The sequence below is a fragment of the Leptonychotes weddellii genome, chromosome 2, assembly GCF_054177405.1.
Source record: "Leptonychotes weddellii isolate Sample4059 chromosome 2, ASM5417740v2, whole genome shotgun sequence".
NCBI lineage: Eukaryota > Metazoa > Chordata > Mammalia > Carnivora > Phocidae > Leptonychotes > Leptonychotes weddellii.
In genome coordinates, this window is record NC_138370.1 from 127035190 (window position 1) to 127060422 (window position 25233).

The 25233-nt window shown below is 40.0% G+C and overlaps 1 protein-coding gene across 1 annotated transcript in view; it reads right to left on the reverse strand.

The window, feature by feature from the left end:
* Nucleotides 1–25233, reverse strand: part of SLC4A4 (solute carrier family 4 member 4) — a 278229-nt gene that overhangs the window by 241800 nt on the left and 11196 nt on the right. The window contains exon 3 of the mRNA XM_081813147.1: nucleotides 15715–15894. Within this exon, the coding sequence (XP_081669273.1) occupies nucleotides 15715–15894 (180 nt within the window). The remainder of the gene's footprint in view (nucleotides 1–15714; nucleotides 15895–25233) is intronic.

Below are 25233 nucleotides of genomic sequence, written 5' to 3' on the forward strand. Positions count from 1 at the left end.
GAATACACCCAGCTTTGGAGAAATGAATAATGGAATCCTCCAGGACTTGATTGCACCCGATCAAGTGCTCATCTTCAGCCCAACCACTCTGCTATTACAGCTTCGTGATACAGGACAAGGAGAGCCCGAGCAGGAGTCCAAAGACCCCGTGCCAAGCCTGACTCCTCCAGGCCAGGATGTTATGACCTCAGGCAGGTTGTTAGCCTGTGGAAGCCTCTGATTTGCATTTCTAAAACGGGAATAATACTTGCTCTAATTGCATCAAGGGTTAGGGCACAATTGGATTCTGTGTATAAAAACCTCCGTAAGTTCCAGAGCACTACACAAAAATAAAATGTTGTGCAATGTATAGTCAACTCAGCTTAGGCAACTCTCTGAATGCCCTTTGAACTGAGTACAGAGGGCCCAGGGAAAACTTTCAATGCCGTCCAAAATAACTTTGATGGAAAAAATGCAACACGAGTCAAAGAAAGAAAAGGCAAAGTATGAGAACATGAAAAGTGACATAAAAATATACATTTTGCTACAGTCATAAGGCCCTCCTGGGACCTTTTCTGATTTCTTTTTAGGGAAAATACACATTTCCTGATCACAGGCTTCCAAAGTACAGTGAACAAAAATACACTGATGTCCTCGGTACATAAAGATTTCAAAATTCCTCTGGCCAAACAAAATCTCCTTTTGTATTGGACATTTCTCTTCTTGCCCTGGCTCTGGCAGAATAAGCTAACAAACCAAAACCACGGTCTAAACTGTCAGGGTGAGACGCCATTCCACGCTCTGGTGATATATGTAAAGTCACCCTGGAAGGGAATCACTGAGTAAGCAGAAGCAGGCCTGAGGTTTCTCTACCCTCTTGACCCTGTCACTCAATCCTCCTCTTCCTTACATCATGTAAGTCACAGAGAGAAAAGGCATGTGTATGATTTAAAGTCGATGCTCCTGAAACATTTACCCAGAATGGTTTGCCCCTCCACCCTTCTGTACTCTAAACTGTAGACCCGGTATCCTCAGGGGATGATCCTGACCACCAATGGAGTACCACATCAAAATGGACAGTCAAAGCTCAGACTCACTTGTGGCTCAAAAACAAACATTTTCTTTGACATACTAATACAGTAGGAAGCAGTATTTGCAGAAAAGAAGGGAATGACACATAAGCAGAAGTTAGAGGTGATTCGAAAGATAAAACAGCATTGGGAAGAAAATGTGAAACTGGAAAGCAGAAAGTTCGGCTTTTAAACTTGGGTTAAAAATTGATGCTTTAAACGACGTGGATGGAACTAGAGGGTATTATGCTAAGCAAAATAAGTCAATCAGAGAAAGAATTATCATATGATCTCACTGATATGCGGAATTTTAGAAACAAGACAGAGGATCATAGGGGAAGAGAGGAAAAAATGAAACAAGACGAAACCAGAGAGGGAGACAAACCATAAGAGACTCTTAATCTCAGGAAACAAACTGAGAGTTATGGCTGGGTGATGGACACTGGGGAGGGTATGTGTTGTGGGGAGCGCTGTGAATTGTGTAAGACTGATGAATCACAGACCTGTACCCCTGAAACCAATAATACATTATATGTTAATAATAAAAAATAATAATTTAAAAAATTAAAATTTAAAAAAATTTGATGCTTTATACATGCAACTAATGAATCGTGAAACACTACATCAAAAACTAATGATATAGGGGCGCCTGGGTGGCTCAGTTGGTTAAGCGACTGCCTTCGGCTCAGGTCATGATCCTGGAGTCCTGGGATCGAGTCCCGCATCGGGCTCCCTGTTCAGCGGGGAGTCTGCTTCTCCCTCTGACCCTCCCCCCTCTCATGCTCTCTCTATCTCATTCTCTCTCTCAAATAAATAAATAAAATCTTAAAAAAAAAAAAACTAATGATATAGTATATGTTGGCTAATTGAACATAATAAAAAAATATAAGTAAATAAATAAATAATTTTTTTTTCATGTTTTGTTAGCAAAGCAAGTCACCTGACGTGGGGAAGTGTTACTCTTCACCCCTCCCCCTTTCTTTAAAGTTTTTATTTTGGAATGATTCTAGATTCAGAGGAAATTGCAAAAGCACTACAGAGAGGTTAAAAATTTTTTTAAAAATTGATGCTTTAACTTACTCCATGCTTTTGGCATTCTACATGCCTAATTATTAACCTAAAATTGATATCTTTCATTTTCTCAAATACTAGTCCAAAAAACATGAGATTATTTTTTAGATGGAATTTTTCTCAGTGAGGCCTCCCCATATTCAGGCAGTGTTGATGGCATGTCTTAAACAAAAGTACTTAGGCTCATCATGCTTCCTTGGGGAACAGAGCATTGTTTTATGCTCTTCTTTTTACCTGCTGTAGTGTTCTTCTCTTCAGGGTTTACCACATTTTTCTTTCTCATCCTTCAGATTTTGACTCAAGTATGACTTTCTCAGAGACTTCAGTCATTTTCTGACCTCCCTAATTTGGTCAAATACCACTATTAGATTTGATTGTGCCATACGTGCAAGTTAACGTTTAGCTGTGTGCGTATTTGATTGGTAAGAATCAATACTGATAATACAAATTGAATATGGATGTGTACAGTGTCTTTCCAATTTCATTCACTCTAGCACGAAGCTGTGAAAAAGCCTGATCAACCTTTTTCATAATCACTGTAGTGTGATGGGTAAGAACCTTTGCTTGGAGTCAGAGAGACCCCAGTGTCCCAGTAATGACACTCACCAACCATGTAATGCCGGGTGAGTCGCTCACGTTTGCGAGTTTCAGTGTGCTCAAGCCCCAAAAAGATGATATTAACCTCAGAGGACTTTGATGAGGAAAACTAAGGTTATATTTTTTAGGTACCTACAAAGGACCTAGACCACAACTCATGTTCAATAAATATTAATTATTGTTATTATCAACAATATTTTGTCAATGAAAATCAAGATACTTATGTACAGATTCATTCTTATTACTTCTTATAATCCTCCTTGATAAGAAGAGAGAGAAATAGGATAAATAAACATAAAGAGACCAACCTACAAAATTTAAGGGGTTACTCAGGCTCACCAGTGATAATGACAAAGTTAAGAGGTGTCAGGTCTTCCTTTCTGGAAGTAAAAACTCACATGACATTTTTTTTTACTATTTACAAAGTAAATAATGGATCTAAAATATTAATTCACCAATACCCATTAAAATGTGTGTCAGCCACCTATCTCTTCCCATCAGAAAACGATACATTCACCCAAGCACCACCAAGTACACCTAAGCTTACATCTTATTGGTCAGGACTAGTCACGTGGCCACCTCTAGCCACAAGGAAATCAAGGTTTTCAGCTGCCACAATGCTGTCATGAACAAAATTGGGATTCTGGGGATAAAGAAGAAAAGGAAAATGGATATCAGGCAGACTACTAAGCAGAGTCTCCCAAAATGGACTTCCATGGTTATTTAAGCACAGAGAGAAAACCACCATATCCTTTCCGTCTAAAGCGAAAAGGGATATTCTGGTAGAAGCACCTTCGCTTGTTCACCCATCTGCGTTGGTCTACACCTGGATAAAGGGGCAGGGAAACCTAAGCAGCTCCTCACCCTCCCTCCCTTACTTCCTGACCCACTCCTGCTGCACCAAGGCCCAACGCAGGGCTACTTCTCCTGCGAGGCCTTCTCCCGCTCCCCCTGCCTAATTTAGGCACATCCTTTATGCTCTTATACCACCTTGGGTATAATTCCACAATAGCAATTATCGACATTCTCTTAGATTTCTCTAATTTGTGCCATTTTCTCCACTAAACTGTCAGGTGTTTTTTGTTTTTTGGTTTTTTTTTCATGAAATTTTCATCTCTGCAGGCCCATTGTCCAGGACTATGAGTGAGAAGAAGTACTCCATAAATATTTCTTGGATTGGATCAAAATGAATTAAACCGAAATGAACTAAACTGATTTACACTGTACCACACTGAAGGCTCAGGATGTGGCCGCATCTCTTTCCTCACCCTATTGTGGCAGCTAACAGGGTGCCTGCCCAAGTACCATGAAGGATGATGACAAGCTTACAAGCTTATGCTTCATAGGAATAGATCATGTCTCAATGAGATCATGCATTCGCGTGGCTTTCTGGCCAAAAAGGAGGGTCAAAAAGCAGTTACATTAGCTTATTTCCTCTCAGGGGAACCATGGAGAAAGGAATAAAAGTCACTGTTTACCAAACAAAAGGCTGAGAAACATTTTTCCATAAGAATATGACAAATTAGTGAAAGTGACAAAAATAAATAAAAACCTACCACATACTCAAAAAGTTGCACAATTGCCTAAAAACCAAACTGCAATTGTGAACGTGTTGGCATTTGGCACAGAGTTCAGGATTCCAAGGAAGCAAGCCATTCTTTTATGAACACTGACCAGGAATGTCACAAGCAGCTTTTGATTAACTATGATTGTCACAGTATATAGGAATGGACTAACATATGGTGTTTTTAAAATAAACTACTAACCACATCCAGTGGTTTCAATTAAAGAATGGTTCATTGCTTACAAAAATTCCCCTAGACCCAGCTGTCTTCCAAAAAAGTCCCATTGCCTCACTCTGAATTTCCACTGTCATCAGGCAGATTACTAAGAGGGCCAGTCTTGGATTCGGTGTGGACACTCAGGGTAGCCTCTATATAAAGTAAGTACCTTTCTTCAGCTTTGTCTTGTGGCTGAACAAATCCTGGGGGTAATCTCCTATAAGGAGTCTAAAATGAACTGCAGAGTTATATTAAGTGACCTGCTAGAAGAATAGAGAATATTTAAAATACTTTTTTCAGAATATTTAAAATGATTTTATTTATACTACGGTGTTTTGGTGTAAACACACACACACGCCCTACAACAAAAACAAATATGAAGAAAAAGACAACTATAGCTATAAGACAAGGCCCAAGCTCCTTCTAAAGAGGATCTAAAGGACTTGAGAGGACTCTAAAACTAATACAAAAAAAGTAATGTAAAGATAAAAATGAAAGGCAGCTAGAAAATCACGGTAATCATTACATAATCATGGTGAAAAACAAACCCTAAGGAACTAAAGATAAGTCAGGTAGAGGCTACTCGAAACTGGTTTGAGGAGAGAATGTAGAGACCTGGTCCGGGTAGGTGATGGGGCTCTACTTTGAGGGGTGGTGACACGTTACCCTTTGCCACCAGCCCAGGGATTTTTCTGTTCTTCTTCGGTCTCACTGCATTTCTTGATAGTCAGAGTTCCTCCACCTCCTCTTTCTGATAATTTGTCATCTCCTCAGTCTCTTCTTACCTTCAGTGTCATTCACGTGTGCTCTCCCCCAAACCGCACAACTGCCCAAAATAGAGAACTCAATGATGTTTTTAAAACTCAATTGTTATTTAAAAAGAAATACATTCTCCAGGTGGGTTCTTCTTATACATTGCCTTTGATTGATTTCTTTTTCATCTAAACTAGTATGAGCCTTCTATTAAAATAAATGTTCCCAGTCCCACTCTTGAAGACAGTACATTCTCCCCACCCACCAAACAAGAAGAGCATCTCTGGCACGTGTGCCTGTAGACAAAAATATGCAGAAAAGCTCCTCAAATTTACCCCATATTTACCACCTCGGTGTTTTTACAAATGTCAGAAAGAATCATAAAGTAACAGAATAGAAGGAACTTAAGGAGAATGTAGCATAGACAGGTTTCCAGCCAGTTTCATGGGGGAATAAAATCTGTAAACCTTCCAAGTTTGGTGTGAGCATGCCAGCAGTAGGAAAAGTTTCCTTGAGCCACACTCTGCACACATACTTTCAAAAAAACTCTGATTAGCATTTGATCTAAATGAAGTGTCCAGTGGAACACCAGCTATCTACCCTTAATTCCTCTTTTTTTTTTTTTTTTAGATTTTATTAATTTGAGAGAGAGTGCGAGAGAGAAAGCACAAACAGGGGGAAAGGGTACAGGGAAAGGGAGAAGCAGACTCCCCGCTGAGCAGGGAGCCTGGCCTGGGGCTTGATCCCAGGGTCCTGGTACCATGACCTGAGCCGAAGGCAGATGCTTAACCAACTGAGCCACCCAGGCGCCCTTAATTCTTCTTAAACTAGAGTATCTTTTGCTCAAAATCTATATTTAAGAATTGGAGTAACAAGGGATAATGTTCACTGTTTTTGGGTGTGGCCATCAATACATAATAATCCAAAAGCCTTTTTGAAATTTTTCACTTGTTTCCTTGGTTTTTGTTTGGGGTTCTCGGCAGTTTCACAAGAAGTAACAAAGTAAGAGTTAGACCAAAAATTGATTTAAGATTTTATAGTTGCTCATGCATGTGTTCTGGGTATTGGGTGAACCTGCAGTGAATTTCTAGTTATAGGAATTGCTATTCCCATGCCTTGGCAACAGAAATCAGCCTATTTTCTACTGAAAACAACTTTAGTTTTAAGCAAACACAGCTAGCTATATATGGCCCACATGTTTATTGTAAATTTGCCTTCAGAAGTCACATTTTCCATTACACCTAAATTATCCCTTCCCAAAGCCTCATAAATGAAGCAGAAGCAATTAAATATAATTGCTTTCTTTTGTGGCCTTTGTGGTAAAATTTTGATAACTGACAAAAAATAATTTTAATACACAGTGCTGTAGCCCAATAACACTTCTACCAGTAGTGGCTTTAAGTAAGGGAGCAAGTGCATCCTGCTTTTTTTTTTTTAATGGAATTCTGCTTAACTGGCATGCAGCAACAGAATAAAAAGTTTCAGGGATGTTCTTGTTTCAAAATCACTAAACCATAATTCTGAGGAGGAGATACAAAGGTCATCTAAGTTCATCTCTGCAGCAACATGGATTAATCTGTTTATCCATAATACACATAAATAAACAACGCCTAAGATTCTCTATGTAAGACAGTCCACAAACAGCCTTGATGACACACTCAGTAATTAACAAATCTCACTATCCTAAAGTAGCCTCTTTTATATACTATCCTCACTCACCACAGTGGAATACGAATCCAAAATGAATAGTCATAAGCAGAGGCAGGCTTATTCCAACTCAACATGCTATATGGTTCTTTAGAGAAATGTCATCTTAAATTGTATTTTGCATGCTTACATTAACCTGCGTATTTTCACACATTTTAATATTTTCCCATGAGAAAAAGTACATGCAGGGTAGCACTTTTATTTCTGTTTTGAAAACACAGACAATTATTTTATTTATGTGCTAATTGGTCACTGCAAAACAAAGTTATAGAACTATATGACATGAGCAAGATCACTTTTCCTGGTCTTCTCTCTTGCCATTTCACCATCATTCAACTCCCGCTATTGTGCAACACTGGTGATTTCTATTTTAATCACACTTCAGTAAGATTTAGGTTGGAGGGGTACCATTTTTTAACTAAAGTAAGTCATTAATACTGAATAATCACATAACCTTTCCTCTTCAGTTTGTATTTCCTCAACAGGCTGGAATACTTTAAACTAATTGGTAATTTCTGGACATTTCATTTATGCCTCCAATGCAAAGGATACACTCTTTCAGAAAATGACTCAAAATAAGCATGAGCTCTTGCTCCTGCCCTTGAGGCTCTAACGACGCTGTTGGGAGAGATGACACACTCCTGAACGAAACAGGTAAGTGAGGATGGGAAGCGTTACCAGTCTAAATACCAGAACATGTAATGCAGGGCAGCTCACAGGGGCTCAGAAACTGGGAAAGTTGTAATAAGTTAGTACTAATGCAGTCTTTAAGGACTTGAAGAAACAGAGCAAACCTATAATTTTCATTAAATAACTTAAAATATTAAAATTAACAGAGGAAAAACCCCATTACATTGTCAGTTTACTCTTAATGTGTAAGAACCCCAAGTTCGGGACCTGCGTTAAGTAGTGAGCCGCATTAGAAGAGTTTTGCTTGTTTGCTTGCTTGCTTGTTTGTTTGCTTATTTAATTAAAGAGAGACTAGGTGGAAGTGAATTTAAGATGTCTGGCAGCCTTGTCTGAAAAAAGTCCCTTCTATTTCAAATAAGAATCTGAAGGCTGAAAATCCAAATAAGAAGATGTTGCCTTAGGAATTCAAAGGAAAGGGCAGACATGAGAGGCTGTGAAGGAAAAACCAACAGGACTCAGTGAGTGGCTGGCTATGGAAGAAAAAGAATAGGAAAGAATCAAGGATAATTGAGATTTTTATTATATAGGCAACCAGGATAGTAGGGACTCCATGCTCACAACACCTTCATAAAAATGTGATTAAAAAAAAAAATCAAGTAACACTCCCCTTGCACTGGAAAGTTATTAAAAGAACCCAACATTCCTGCTTCCAGATTGTAGTCATGGAAGAACTCCAGAGAACTTATTTGTAGAATATACCCATGGTCTCCAATGGTCCCTCATCCCAACTACTTCTGCATCAACAGTTCAAACTCATAAAGTCTGGAATCAAATCCCTGGTATCAAGGACACATATAGTCCCTTAAGAACGATTTCCTTCAATATGAGAAATTTCCTAAACAGAATACCCTTTCAAGAAGATCCCTACTAGGGAATACAGTCAATGATACTGTAATAGTGTTGCATGGTGACAGATGGTAGCTACGCTTGTGCTGAGCACAGCACGGCATATACAGGTGTTGAATCACTATGTTGTACACCTGAAACTAATGTAACATGATATGTAAACCATACTCGAATTAAAAAAAAAAAAAGATCCCTACCAATACTCCACACAATTCCAATAATCACACACATACTCACAAATATACTCACACCCTCAAGCTTCCTGTCTTATAAACTTGAACCCAAATCACAGGATGTGTCCTGCCTTCAGCTGAAGTGGTAATGCCTATGGCAGACAGTCATTTACACCTCCACTCACTTCATTAAAGTATACTTCACATCTTAAATTCCACACCTGCTGGGGTTTCCCCTGTTTTCCACCCCAAGTCACAACCTCCTTTTAGCCTAGAGTACCCCAGCACCTGGAGCACAGTAGAACCTTCTGAGGGCTCCTGAACTCATGAGTCACTATAAATAGAAGCAACATCAACTCTCCCATGACACATGTAAACACACTATTCATAACATCTCATGGCATGATAAAATGGAATAACTATTGTAACAGAACAGTCAGAGGCAACAGAAATGACACCCTTCCATAGTGTAAGAACTGCCATTTGGAGGGCACGTCAAGGTGACTTCAGGAGGACTGAATTTCAGAAATTCAAGGCTCCCTGAGAGATGTATACGGTTAACTGCCTAAAGAAGACAAAAGCACCGTGACACAGTCCTCCTGTGTTCACCAACATCACAGAGGAATAAACAGCAATTATTTGTACCACACCAAACACAACATTGCTGAGCCAACCCAGTGCCACCAAAAACACAAGTATGCCAAACATATTTCCTTTCTGTACAACACTGCCTTCAAGTTGCTGACCTGTCCCAGCCAACAGCCCTTCGCCAGATTAATTTCACTGAGAAACACAAGGAGCCAGAAAGAGATCCTTCTCATGAAGGAGCAAACAGCCCACTTGCTTGCAGGGGTCCAGAACTGGGAATTCCAACTGTTGACCAAAATCAAGAACACAGTCAGCAGGCAGAGTCACAACAGGAACCACTTCTGTCCCCTTGAGAGTCTTGTTTCATTGGTCTTTTCACCTACCAGTCAGCATCCAGGTGACACCCACTAGCAAGTTTAAAACCTAAATTTAGATTAGTTCTCTCAAAGATGCTATTGGGAGCAAGGAGCCAAGCTGATAGCTAAAGCAAAGGGATAGCCAGCGGGAATTTGTAGTAGAAAAGTCCAGAAGAGCTTAAAGGATACTGATTAGCGTTCATAGGATATTAATCTCTACAAAGTTTTAGTCTGAAGCTTCTGGCGTTACCTGTGTGCAATGGAGAGGGAAAAAAATGAGCTTGTTCAGAGTAACTCAAAATAATAATTGCTAACCATCATTGTTAACCAGATGCACTGCTCATTTAATACTCAGAACACTATGAATTAAGTTCTATGATTATCTCCTTTTCACACATGAGGAAACTGGAACACAGGTTAAGTATCTTTGCCAAGGTTGCACTGCTGATAGGAGCTGGGATTCAAACTCAGTCTGGCTCGAATATGTGTTCCTAACCACTGCCTTCCAGGTAAAATTACAAGTGCCCCTTCTGAAAAGGCAAACTCTAAGTTTTCGTTTTTTTTTTTTTTAATATAAAAAGACTTTGTTTCAGACCTAGAGAAAAGTACTTCCTCCTACTTATATAAGATAAAAAAAAAAAAAATAGAGAAGAGGGTGAAAGAGACACTATAGTTCTTTTGTGTTGTGTTTTGTTTCTTAACAGGGACAGCATCTACCTCATTCCACACACATTCCAAAGATCCTCTCCTCCCCTACCATACTCATTCATTTGGGGGATATGCACATGGCATATCAAGAATAAACAAATCTTACTTTATGACCTCAGACTTAAGGGTCTTGCCTTCTATCATGAAAAAATAGAAATGCACTAAGAAGAATGAGGTCAGGTAGAGGGAGGGCAGAGGGGTGTGCACTGGGAAAACGGGAAGTCAGATGACAAAACCCCAAATAATCTTGGCTCCTATGAAAAGGTACTCTGTTCATTTACCCGGAAGCACCAAACAAAAGCAGCTCCCCATTTCTCTGTTTCAGTTTCCTGAATATAACTGGATCACCAACTGGCATCCATTGTTCCCGGCTCACAGAACAATGTTCACTAGCATAAATCCATCAGTTCTGGTACATATCCAAAGAGCTAAAAAAAGAATACCACAAGATTGAATGAGTGTCTATATGCACATACCTCGCAATATGACTCTACAACAGGCAAGTCATACGTGTGAGAAGCAGTTAGCACCTCCAAGCACTGATGCATGCTCCGCTTGTCAAGAAATATAATACACATCAGACCAATAGGCTGAACGGGATATTCTGTGTGTCGCTCTGTTTCCTAACATTTTACACACCTTCAGCGTCTCGGCACTCACAAAGCAGCCTATGATTCCCCTACAAATATCCCAGGACACTAACAAAATGACAAGTTCAGAGGTCAAAACCATCTGTGGTGGGAAGCTGTGGTGTGTTTCTAGGGCCTCTCTCCTCAAAGACCACCTTCCCACCCCCTTTCTGGGCAACCCTCAGAGGATGGCAGCTGCGAACTTAAAAAAAAAAAAAAGCGCATGGTGGAGGAGGCAAAAAGGATTATTTTTAAGAAAGAGCACAATCTAACTCTTCTCTCCACCACCCACTCCACACCACCTCCTCATTCCCTTGTCTCTCCTCCTGCTTGCTCTTCCATTTCACTCTTCTTCCCCAGCCTCTCGCCGCATTGCTCAGTGAACCACACCTTCTTGCACGTGTTTCCTTCTCTGTGGCCCCAGCTGGGCCGGCGGTTCAGGCACCACACCGGGAAGAGCAGCCGGGTAAGGACTCGGGGCTGCCGCCAAGCTCGCAGGAACAACCCTAGCTCCTCCTTAAGGCTCCAGATGTGTGTGAACCAAAACCTGCCTTCACTTTTTAGAAGCCCTGCCTTGACAGGAGAGCCATGAAGAAAGGAAGCAGCACCTCTGTTATGAGCCAAATGAACCTGTTAATTATGTCATCTTCCTGATGTGCCTAACTAATGGAAGATACTTGGCTTATTTCTTCTTCTAAATGCCCTTAATTATTCAATTCCGTGCCTCTTTAATACGGCTTCTGGAGCTGAGCTGCCTGAATTCTGCGTGGAATAGTAAGCATTTTTAAGTGTACATGATGAATCCATGTGCCCTGTGGATGAATTTCTTCCATCAGCTGTGGGCGACAAGCAACTCAACACACTCGGGAGTCATCTACCCAAACCAAAATACCACTTTAACAATAGTTAAAATAATGAGGCACTTTCCAAAGTGGAATAATTAAAAGTTAGGACCAGATTTTATGTGGCGAGGGAAGAAGGCAGAGCAGGGAAATATAAAGATGATGTGCAAGGATTAAAAACAAGAAAATCAGCCAAATCTTTATCAATTAATGTGAAATACTCAGACCAATAAAAGCAACATTTGTGTCTTCCTCTGTAGTAATCCATTCACTCAATTACTCTTCAATAAGCATTTATTAGGCACATCCTATGTGCCAGGCACTGTGCTAAGTGCCAGAAATAACATAGTGAACTTGAAATCTGATCCTATCACTCACTGAGCTAACAATCTAGCATCAGCATAAGACAAAACTGCAGGCTCACAGAATCACAAGTTGAAGCAAATAGTATGAAGGAAAGAAAGAGCTGAGAAAGAATGACACTGGAGAACCTATGTTAGAGTAATAGGAAAAGGCCTGTCTCCACAACATATGAAGCTAGAACATGGGACACCTGGGTGGCTCAGTCGGTTAAGGGTCTGCCTTCCGCTCAGGTCATGATCCCAGGGTCCTGGGATCCAGTCCCTCATTGGGCTCCTCACTCAGTGGGGAGTCTGCTTCTCCTGCCTGCTGCTCTCCCTGTTTGTGCTCACTCGCTCGCTCTCTCTCTCCGCCTCTGACAAATAAATAAATAAAATCTTAAAAAAAAAAAAAAGGCCACAACATAAAGGGAAAGAAAAGCTAACCAGGACAAGAACGGGGTGACCATTCCAGGAAGACAGGACTACATGTGCAAAGGCCCTGAAGCAGAAAGGGTTTGGGCACCAAGGAACTGAAAAATCAGTGTGGCTGAAGTTAAGTGAGCGAGACGAGAATGACACATAGCAGGACTGGTGAAACACTGTGGGCCATGATGCCCAATCAAGATTTTATTCTAGGGACAACAGGAAATTTTCAGCGGAAGAAGGGCATAACTCAATTTACACTTTATGATGATCACTGTTGCCTTTGGGTGGAAAAAGACTTGAAGAGTGGAGCTTGTTGCAACTGTCTAAGCAAGAGATTCCCTGGACCAGAATGTGGCAGCAAAACTGAAAAGGAGGAGACAGATTCAGACATATTTTAGAAGTAGAACCAATAAAAGCCATTGAAGGATTGTATATGAGGGTGAAATAAGGAAAGAATCAGAGATGACTCTCATCAAGTTACTCTATTTATATACAGGGTTTTTCCAGAAGTTACAAGCATCACCTGATACAATGTCAGGCTCATGCAGGAATCTGATCTATGGGACATGGTATGCCTGTATGCGCATAAGGAACTCAAACACCTGGACCCAAGAATAACAGAAACTCTGTGTAGCTGTTCTTGAGAGACAATAATGGTATACTAGGCAGATATTTCAGTGAGTTTTCCCATAAGAATTTTATTGTCATGTTGGTGCCAGAGCCCTGTAGCTTCCCCAAAAACCTAGGGTTAAATGCCTTTCTATACCTGAGTGCAACAAGGCTGACTTTCACATATAAGCGCTCCAGATAAACCAGCGACCGATCCATTTAGTCTCCGTGATAAGCAGTAAAGAAAATATAAATTTCTAAGAGGACCTTCATATCAAATTGGATGACCCACTGAGGCGCCTGAGTGGCTCAGCTGGTTAAGCATCCAACTCTTAATTTTGGTTCAGGTCATGATCTCAGGGTCGTGAGATTCAGCCTGGGGGAACTGGGCTCCATGCTGGGTGTGGAGCCTGCTTGAGATTCTCTCTCACACTCTCTCTTTGCCCCTCCCCTGCACGTGCTCTCTCTCTCTCTCTCTCTCTAAAAAATAAATAAATAAATAATAAAATCAGCAATGCTCTTTAAAAAAAATCGGATAACCCAAGTCAAGTATGTTGAGGCATATTACAAGCATAACTTATTGACTAGCAAGAAAATAACTATAAAATGCACATTTACAAATAATTTTCTTATGATCAGTGAACAATTGGATCCTTAACAACAGTCTCTCCATATGACCCCTTCAGAAACTGAGTATACAACACAATACAGTACTCCCCAGGGAACAGACCTCAGAGGGTAAAAAGAATGGACTGCCTTGTTTATTTTACATGCTGCATGCAAGCTGGTCCCCAACTGCCACAGAAAGCAATAGGCCCCCCGTGGTTGGTGCACTTTTAGTCTCAGCACCTTTCTGATCTGTTCATTCCCTTTTACCTCTTGAGTGTTACTGGCATTGTTTCTGTTGCCCTTCCTAAAAAGCTGGTACATAATTATCTCAAAATCCCGTGGCCCATTCATTTGATGAGCATCTCTCACCTTTTTAGTATTTATAGTGACGATGCACTCTCGTTCATACTCTGCAGAATGAGAGATGACTCAGAGACAGAGGGAGAGAGAGAGCAAGAGATCTACACACACACACACACACACACACACACACACACACACACACACCCAGGGAGAGACCTCTGGTTCTGGCACAGGCTTCGCCAAAACAGACAGCAAATAGAGATAAACAGTAGTAATTTATTTGGAAAAGGGTGTAATCTTTTCTTCCTGCAGACTATTAACTATTACCTTTTTTATCTGCATTTCAAGGACTTTGCTTGAAACAGACCCCATTATTTTTAGTCAGTATATGAAGGATTCCTTTCAGAAAGGCTTTTCCCCAACATTCTCATGAAAAGTACAGAATTCTTTCCTCCTGCCCTTTGGTCCTTCCTGTCTTACATTTATTCTAATATCTTTAAGTTTTAATTTTGTGGTCTACCTCCAAGCTCTCCTCCAACCTTTGCTCTCCAATCCGGTGGTCCATCGGTACTGTTCCTCTTAGGATAGTACTTCCCTAGCTCCTAAGCCACCTGCTCAGTTTCAGTGGTGAGACTATTCGAGAGTCACAGATTCACATCACTACACTTCACACCCTCTTTAATTTAACTCTAAATTCACTTTTCAACACTCCTGAGCCATTAATTCTAATCTGGCCTCTCATCACCTGCAGTGACTGAGCCGGATCTTTATCAGTGCCCCCCATAGTGCATTTCATTGCAGGTTCCATATTTCTGCAACTGGAGCGAAAAGATGAAGAATGTACAGAGCTCTGCCAACATGAAAAGCTGTCACTATATAGCTCCTGTTGGGGAATCTCCCAAAATTGGCATGTGTTTCTTTTGCGTCTCCCTTCTTCACATATTCGTTCTCACTTCAGCCACAAAGCTCCCCGGATAGCCAAATATTCTCCACATCAAGAGAAGCAAAAGCAACATATGCATACACCCAAATACACAGTCCACCCTATCAACTGAATCCTTGGGTGTTTGTTCTCTGACCTCTCATTACCCTGTTCTCAATAACACTTCTATCCCGTATGATATTTAATATGTTCAACATTTCAAGAACTGTATCACTCTACATTCTTCTCTGACTCGCAGGATGCTTTTCCACTCTTCCTTTTCAAATCATCAACCTCGTCTAAAACCTGGTTAAATGCCATCTATCACCCTATCAACGTCATACGCATATATAGTTCTCATCTTGACCTACTGTCTTAAAAGAACCTATTTCGAAGCAATTCTTTGAGTCTTCCAATTACTATTGATTACTGTAGTTAAATACCATGTATAACACTCTGCCCTACTTCACCAGTCAAAATGTAGAATACATAAGCATGCCTAAGCTTTGTCAGATCTTATCAGAATCTTGCCAGGTCTCCTGCTAGAACAACCTGCTAGGACAAGAAAGGAGTCCCACAGACATTATCCTTTAAGAGGAGACCATCCCAGTATGATTGTGCCCCTCCCCATTAGTCACAAGATCCTAAAAGGTGTCTTTCCCAAGGATGTGGAAGTGAGGCGGAGAAAAGCAGCAACACCCAGGGAGTACTCACTGAGAGGTTTCAGGATGCTGCTGCTAGATTCATCAGCATTTTCCACATCTGACTTATCAGAGTAGTTCTCAGAGATTCTTTCTTTCTCCTTCTTTTCTTTGTGCCCTGTCTTTCTCTTGTGGCGTCTCCTTCTCCTGTAGCTCTTCGGCACATGGACCCCAATGTAGATGGTATGGTGACCTAAGAAGGTACACAGATCATCAGTCATTTCAAAGCACTGTCTCTGCTGCATATAAATTTCACAAGCTCCTCAGGCCAGAAGAAAATGGCTATGGATTCACTACCATTTTGTATTTGACAAATAAACTGGAAAAATAAAATATCTTCCCAATTTTCAGTTCGGTAGAGTATAATTCAATCTGTTGGCTGGTGCTAGGATCCTGCGAGGGTGTACTCCAGTTCTATTCAGATAGACTCCTTTTAAAAGTTTAGGGAAACCAAAAAATACCAAGCCAGAAATCAGGAATCCTTGATTCTGGTCCTACCTCCATCATCAATTAGCTATTTGACCTTGAGCAGGTCCCTTAACCATTGTGGGCCTCAATCTCGTCATTTGTATAACAAGAGGCTTACATTGGGTGATCCCTGGAGACCTTTCCAGTTCTAACCTTCCTGAGTCTGTGACTGAACTGAACAGGGTGCTGAAAAAGGAGGTCTGGGAGCAGCAAAAAATAAAGATCTAACTCAAAGTTCAAGAAGTCATTCTGCTGGGGATAAGCTTTTGCATTAAAACTTTTTTTTTTTTTTTTTTTTTTTACCAAATCAGCAGAATAGAGACTTAGAACTGGGACAAATTGAGAAAAAATAAGACATACTTGGAGAGAAGATTTTAGAAATACTCAAATGTTCACACTAGGAAACAGCTAAAATGAATGTCAGTTACAGTGCCATTCTCATTTTTCTTTTTTCGTTTCCAAAAGTTTCTAAAAACTGGTTGTTGCAATGATAAAAATAAACGCAGCCCAGCAAAAATTGCCTTGAAGAGAAGGGCATGAGGAAAAAAGATTGTGAAATGCTTTTAGTTCTCTAGATGGAAGAAGCTGCAAAACTGACAAGTGATATTATTTTTACAAAATCTGATAAGACAGGAAAAAAAAAGAAAGGAACTCAAAGTTCCACATTTTTTTTTTAATTGGGAAACTTTTACTTTCACTTTATATACAGCATAACTTCTGAAACTATAGGAGACTCTTAATCATAGGAAACAAACTGAGGGTTGCTGGAGGGGAGGGGGGTGGAGGATGGGGTGGCTGGGTGATGGACACTGGGGAGGGTATGTGTTGTAATAAGCACTGATGGTATTATATAAGATTGATGAGTCACAGACCTGTACCCTTGAAACAAATAATGTTATATGTTAATTAACTGAATTTAAATTTTTTTTAAAAGGTAAAAAAAACATAAATCATGAGAATAAAAGGCATAACATAGGGAATACAGTCAGACATTATAATAGTGTGGTTTGGTGACAGATGGCAGCTATACTTGTGGTGAGCACACATATTGTACAGAGATGCTGAATCACTGTGTTGTACACCTGAAACTAATGTAATACTGTGTGTCAATTATATTCAAATAAAAAATTAATTATTTGGGGAAAAAAAGAATGTGGGAACCACCGTCTCAGAAGTAATGTGAAAACTTTTTTTTTTGAACTGCAAATTAGATGAGATTATCTCATCTTTCCCACTTCCTATCCTATTCTAGAATTAGTCCTTGATGACCACTTTACAATGCCACAGATAATATCACACACCTAACATGCAATACATATACATGCAGTATGTCTAATATAAACTGCTGTGAGTTACTTTCGACGGAAACTCATCAGGCATATCTAAAAACACTCTCATTCACAGGGGTGTTCCCTTAAATTGGAAGGATTAAAACAATTATATGCTCCTTTAGGAAAGAGCTTCCAACTAAGGAAGGCAGATCCCTAAGTGAATGGGTTAGCATTCCAAAAAAAAAAAAATCTGGTATTTGGAATGAAGTTGGAGGCATCTATATAAAGTATGAAACTCCCCCCAACACACACAGACACACACACACCAACTCAACTATTACAAAGCACAGTGAAATTCTCCTCACAGAATGAGTGCCAATGAGAAATTTATCGTGTCTAACCATTTGCGAGCAAACTGTTCTCATGGGAAAGCTATATTCTCCTAGGAAGTAGGAAATGTCTCAAAAACAATGTGAATTAAGAAACAGTGTCAATTGTTTCCTGTACTCCAGTTACTGAGGGAGTCCTGCAGCTTTATCTCGAGTCACACAATATATGTAAGCAAAGCCAACCAATTTCTAGAGTAAATCAAACACTGAGCTTGGTTGCTTTCGTTCAGGAATCAGGAAAACATCATGAAAAGAATTAAGAAGTTAGAAAATTTTAAAACCTGTCACATTAAATATTTTCTACATCTTATTAAATAATGGCAACTAAGCAAAAAAAAAAAAAAAAGTCAGTGAAGCTACATTAGTCATACTGATATTACACAGAAAGATTTTTTTAGTGTATTTACCCACAGTGTCTTTCATAAGTCACTTAAAAGATAGTTCATATGGGCTATAGGATTTTAAGGTAAGATTTCTGACTATAAACTGTTGTTGTTGTCAACCTAACCAAAGAGGGTGATTCAGAGAGTGAGCTTTCAAAGCCCACGGAGAGGAACACACCTGACCTTCTGGGACCTAACTGGAGTTACACCACCACAAAAATGGTGCCGTTTTATTCACACCATGATCACATGCTTTCCCACAAGTCCCCACCCACTCCCCCACCACTTTATGAAGAAAATTCAGCTTACCCCCATCTCCTCTAGCTCCTGCCTCAGGTGCTCCCCCCAACACACACCCTTCACGGACTTTCACACACTTTCACACAGATGGGGAAGCTTTCAGATATGATGATGCTCTCTGGAGCCCAGATACTAAGCAGAACTGCGGTTCCTTGCAAGACACCCCAAATTTCAGACTTTTTTTATCAGCTTTATTGAAGTATAATTTACATGCATAAAATTCACTCATTTTAAGGGTACAATTCAAAGATTTTTAGTATATTTACAGAGTTCTGCAACCATCACCCTAATCAACTTTAGCATTTTTCCACCAATCCAGGAAGATCCCTCCTGCACATGGGCAGCAGGGTACCTTCCGCCCCCACCCCCATCCCATACAACCACTCCTAATACTCTCAGTGATGGCCTCTGGTAAGCTACAATTCTCTGGTACCCACATAGCTGTGACCTTTTTTGTGGGTATCCTTACAGCACAGTAGAATAGAATATTCCCCGAGTAAAGAAGATACTGCTTTCCAAGAGCTGCCAAAGGAAATCATGACACTGGGCAAAACTCAAAAGCATCCTCCTTTTCTTCTCACACATTTCCAGTAACTAAATTTTCCTTTTCTGTCTTGGGTTCAGGAAGAAGAGAAAGAGCATGGTCCTGCGGTTAAATGAACCTTTAGGAACTCAGGGACGGTGCTTGTGTTGCATCAATTACCTCTCGGTCACCGTCCACTTCAGCTTCTTCGCCCACGGGAGAACAGCAAGACCCCCTCACTCTGGAGAGTGAGGGGAAGGCATGCTTTCTCAAGGTGATGACCAAATATCTCATAAGCTGTACATGCCAAGTAACAAAAACACCAAAAGTAAAATGAGCTCAAATGGAAGATTCTTTCTTGCTGCTCCCACAGAATACCTGTCTTCAGGAAGCAGAATTACTGATGAAAATATACTATTGTTGATAAGACTCTCCTAGGTGGATTGCAGTATTTATTTTCAATAAAATATCTTAACCTGTCTCAGAGATATGTCATGAAGATTGATGGCTATTTTTAAAATTGCAACTCATAAAAACGACAGCAAGCACTTAGGTAATCTATAAAAGTTGAGGGTGTAGTATTATTTTACATATAAAATAAAAAATGAGAAACTTGACAGACAAGTTTTCCAATCCAGCAAGAGTCTACAAAACCGTAGATGCTAAAAGAATCAAGGACAGTTACCCGCTTAACTTGTAAAAGAATTTTAGACTAAAAAAATATATATATTTGAGATATATATATATAATATTTATATATATATGATCAAATAAAACCTCTCTGCTAGAAATGTCACCAAAAACTGCTTCCAAAATTTCACCAAAAACTTCCTAAGGAGAAGCAATAATTTTTTTTAAATAGCTATAATTCATAAGAAAATTCTGGTGATTGTTTCAACTACACTCAAGCAGAAAAAAATTTAAGGTGATTGCATTAAATATTATTAAAATAAAGCTTGCATTTTTGCTACTAAAATTTGTATAAAGTAAAACTACTGGAATCTACATTTGACGGTGTTCATTTAGGTGTGAGTCAAAGGGCATTCAGTCCTTGATTTGGCAGTGGCCTCAGTATCATGTGCTCAAATAAATACCCTGCATGCCTTTCTCTGACAGATGGGGTAAGTTCCCAACAACCTCTAAATGTCTCGGGAATTTCTCATACTCCATCCCACAGCCAGTACTACTGGGAAGAAAACATGGCTTTCCTAGTTATCTCTGAATGTCAGAAATTATCACTAGGTGATGCTTATGATGCTTACATCTTCCCATCCTCACCTGCTCCACCTCAGCTGAAAGCAGAAGTACTGTCATGCTATCATGTCCAATTCTTCCAATTCCTGAGATATTTCTAAATTCATGTCACTGATAGTTGTGATCATATTTTCAGACCAACAGAGAACTCTTACACTTAGTATCTCTGTATTCATTCGAGTTAAAGAGGCTTTCACAGACACCACCAAGGATGATTTAGAATTTTGTAGAATTAAACCTATCAAACCAAAAGAGGGTTTTACACCAGCCAAACTCAAAATTCTATAAAGGACTGGGTAGTTAAACACCATATGCCTCTATATGCAAGATCGATCTATTAGCTCCTTTAGGAAACATATTACTGTGCTTACTGTACATACAGATGATAGCAACAATTTGTTGGATACTTACAAATGTGCCAGGTTCTGGCTAGGTCTCTTATATCTATTACCTCATGCAATCATCACTACTGTACAAATTAGATACTATTATCCTAATTGTACAGGCAAAGAAACCAAGGTTCAGGGAACTCACGGATACCATCACCAGCTAACTCATTAAATCCCAGAGGAGAAATAGGTCTCAGGTGTCAGTATCAAGAACAGTGAGTGCTTCATCACTGCTTTAGCAGTGGTTTGTCAGTTTGGCTTTTTCTTGTGTGTGTGTTTGGGGGGTGGTCACTTATACTATACAGTATACAGTATTGATACTTTCAGTCTTATAACTGATTATACTTCCTTCTTTGTGTTGGCTGCTAGAAATAAAGAGACAAATCTCAGGCCAACCAACAGCGGGTAGGCAGAGTTTTGTGACATGCATTTATACACTAACCTCACTCTTCAGCTTTTCAACTATTATTTTCCCTTCACACTAAGCCATTTTTGGAATAAGACAGTATATAAATATTTTTAAAAAGCTGAGATGTCAGTACTGAGGGAAGAGGTTGGGGATGGCTGAGTGTGGCTGTGGGGGAGGGGAGATTTCCAGGCAAAGATTTAGACCTATAGATTTAGATCAATCTAAAGGATCACCAGAGGACAGGTAAAATCTTTGCCATCCCCATCCTCTTACACACATCTCTAATTAAACACTGAGGGATGGGGCGCCTGGGTGGCTCAGTTGGTTAAGCGACTGCCTTCGGCTCAGGTCATGATCCTGGAGTCCCGGGATCGAGTCCCGCCTCGGGCTCTCTGCTCAGCAGGGAATCTGCTTCTCCCTCTGACCATCTCCCCTCTCATGCTCTCTCTATCTCATTCTCTCTCTCAAATAAATAAATAAAAATCTTTAAAAATAAATAAATAAATAAACACTGAGGGATGTTCCAAATTTGATTTTTATATAATCACCTGAATTTCTGTATTTTTCCAGTTCAAAGATTCCACAATGCTTGACACTTTATATAACCCTTCTAGAACTAATCAGCAATATTCCCAAAGTATAAGTCAAATACTGCCTTCCCTGACTTAGCTAAAGTAAGCTGATTTTATGCCAACATGCCTAAAACATGTTGTATCTATTGCCAAGAGGGATGTAAGGGAGGGAAGCAAAATTAAGAGGTATTTATTATTTCTATTTTAATTATGAAAAAATGGAGAAGAGGAGGCAGAGCAGCTGGATGAGTGACAGATTATAAAAAGATGCTACAGACTTTACTTCTTAAACCAAAACAAATGTCAAAGATTTTTTAGAAGTACAAAAACAAGAACCTTAAACAGACTCATAGTATCAAGTCCAGATGCCACAGAGGCTGTGGGTTTGACACTTTGCTGGAGGGGAGGTAGGCGGGGGGGGGGGGGGGCGGGCACGGGATGGGCTAAATGAATGTTGGGCATTAAGGAAGGCACTTGTCAGGATGAGCACTGGGTGTTATATGTAAGTGATGAATCGCTAAATTCTACTCCTAAAACCAATACTACACTGTATGTTAACTAACTTGAATTTAAATAAAATCTTGGAAGAATAAAGTTGTTACATGTTCTTTAAAAAAAGAAGAAATAGATCAGTACATATAATCTGAAATACTTTAATAAATGAAATACAAATAATTTGTTAGCTTATTATTCACCAACACCTAAGAGTGTCCATAAGCAGCTCTAATAAGATATAATCCAAGTAACACTGCTGTAATTTACTGGGGCATAAATATCAGCTCATGAAAAGAAAACCCCCTCCAAAGGGCATGGTATAATTTTGCAGTTAACAGGGAGAAAGTCAGACCTTGAAGAAATGTTTGCAGGAGGGCCCGCATTTCAAACATAAACCACTACACAAGCAAGGCCTGATTTCTCTTTTTGTATTTTGGATAGGGGTCACTTTTCACATAGAAAAAAAAAATAATAATGGGGCGCCTGGGTGGCTCAGTCGTTAAGCGTCTGCCTTCGGCTCAGGTCATGATCCCAGGGTCCTGGGATCGAGTCCCACATCAGGCTCCCTGCTCGGCAGGAAGCCTGCTTCTCCCTCTCCCACTCCCCCTCTTGTGTTCCTGCTCTCGCTGTCTCTCTCTCTGTCAAATAAATAAATAAAATCTTTAAAAAAAAAAGAAAAAAAAATAATGCACATGCGTATTAATAGAAAGTTATATATTACTTATGTAATTTATTTATAAATAATTCTGAATGTTGATGAGTAATCTCTTTTAATATTAATGCTACCAATTATGCTTAAGATTAGGCATGCAAGCAAATAAACAGTCCAAGTGATGAAAAACAGGAAAATACTTTTCTTCCCACTGAACTGCATGGGAATTTTGTCCACTGCAAGCCTCAAAGAAATCCTTAAGGCAACCTGAGGTTCCCCAAGCAAGACTGATAAGAAATCTCAGTTTGTTATCTGTTGTTTACTAAGTACAGTGCTTTTAATATTTAATATTTGATGATGATAATGGTAACAATCTCTAGGCAGAAACAAACAGCTACAGGAAAAACGTCTTGAAAGGGAGTCAAGCTTATGGTTATTCAGCTAGCCTCCTGTCCTTTAGCTCAGTAAACTTGTCCCCCTGTCTTTTAAGTACTCATTTCTAGCAAAGTTCTAATTATACTCTTCAGGTACAGAGGAGGACTCGAAGACCACACACTGAAGTTAAGATTCCATTATAGTTACCATTACTGATAGCTAATAAGAGGCAAAAAACTGACCAGCATGATAAAAAGTTTGAATTAGTGAATATTTGTAAAGAAATATAACTTTATATGTTCAGTGGTCATCAATTATTTGAAAACATCTAGGCTAAAACAACCATTTAAAGGTAGTACTGAAACCTACCTTAATGAATGAACAGGACTAAAAGTCATCTTATTTTTCATAAAGTGCAGTTCCTGAAGTGCTTCACAATCTCTAAAAAGTTGACTCTCCAAAGTAATTTTAACTTTGCTCTAGCAAAATCTCTTTTCTATTCATCTGTAGACATAAAATATAATCTATATGTATATCTATATCTCTGTATTTCTATCTACTAGATATAGGAATATACAGATATAGAGAGAGATCTGCATAGTCTCCATACATAGGGAGATGCATAGAGAGAGAGAGAGATCAAATTTATGGACAGTCCAAATCAAGCCATGTCAATAAAGCGTCTCCCACCATGTATGGTACATAAAGATGCCACACAAGTGTTGATCCTCCTTCTCCCTACCCTTTCCAGGGGGGAAATACAGAGCACGATTGCTCCTTATTCCCACCACCCTCAAGCCCGGATAACAACTTGTGAACCCCTTCCACTCTCTAGCAAAGGCACTCGTGAGGACAGAAGAACCAACTTTAGACCAAGTCTAACTTGCCCCTCAGTGGGCTGCTTTAGTCATTATACAGGGTTTAAACGTTCAACAGAGGCAACACCTTCCATAACCTCAATCTTCCCTCACCCTGCCCAGAAACACATGCCTGGCAATCTCCACCCTGCTCTGGGTAGAGTTTCACCCAGAGCCTTCACGCAATAAGTGCCAACCCCCAGGAGCTCTTGTCCTTTGACTTAACTGAGCAAAGTAGATTGCAAGCAAAAGACCTGGGAAGGCCAGCGCCAGGCAGGGCAGTGCTAAGAGTGAGGAAGAACCACCCAACAGGAAGAGATGACCCCCCCACTCATCCTGATACCCCAGAACCCAAAAAGACCTGATGAATTTTAATGTGCACTACACATGCTGTCAAACAAAATCCACCTGTGATCCAAACACTGAGAACTGACAGTTTCAATTATTTCTCTTGTGATCACCATTTGCACAACTGAATGGGAAGCAGGTTTGGAAAAGAGAAAACAATGGCTAATCCAATGGTCACTGATAACTGGATTTGCGATTGCAGCCAGAGAGGCAGCTGAGAGAGACACATAAATGCACACATTCACACTCTCATCCTACCCACATTGTCCCTCTCCAACTATTATGGCTTCCCTTTTAGCACCGGCCTACGCCCTGGCTGGACAATAGGAAGAACAGTCTTTAGTTGCTATAGACAGATAATCCACCATATAGTTAATACACTCACGGCTAATCAGGTATCAAATATTTAATATTCGTTCAGATAATTCCTTGCTCTCACATACCTACACATGGGTAAATGACATATGGATAATGCCACAGGACTAAAACAATGACCAAGAACTAGGGGAAGTGCTCTGAGAGACTTGCATTAGCCTAAATACGTCCAACCCCAGAATCTCCATGGCTATGGTTTTCCACATGCCCAGAAAAGAGGACAACATTCACTGACACAGCAGCACCTAGTCATACTTTCAGAGCTGAAATGACCTTCAACATTACATGGTTCAACCTCTTCATTTACCAGCGAGTCAACCGAAGCCAAAGAGCCAGTTAATAATGTAAAGACAGGGATTCTTGGTGCTCCTGGATATGTAAGGTTTCCGCTACCACTTTCCCACGACCATAGTGCCAGCCCACCACCACCATCCCGCCCATCTTTCACTGTCTGCAAAACACAGCAAAGTGC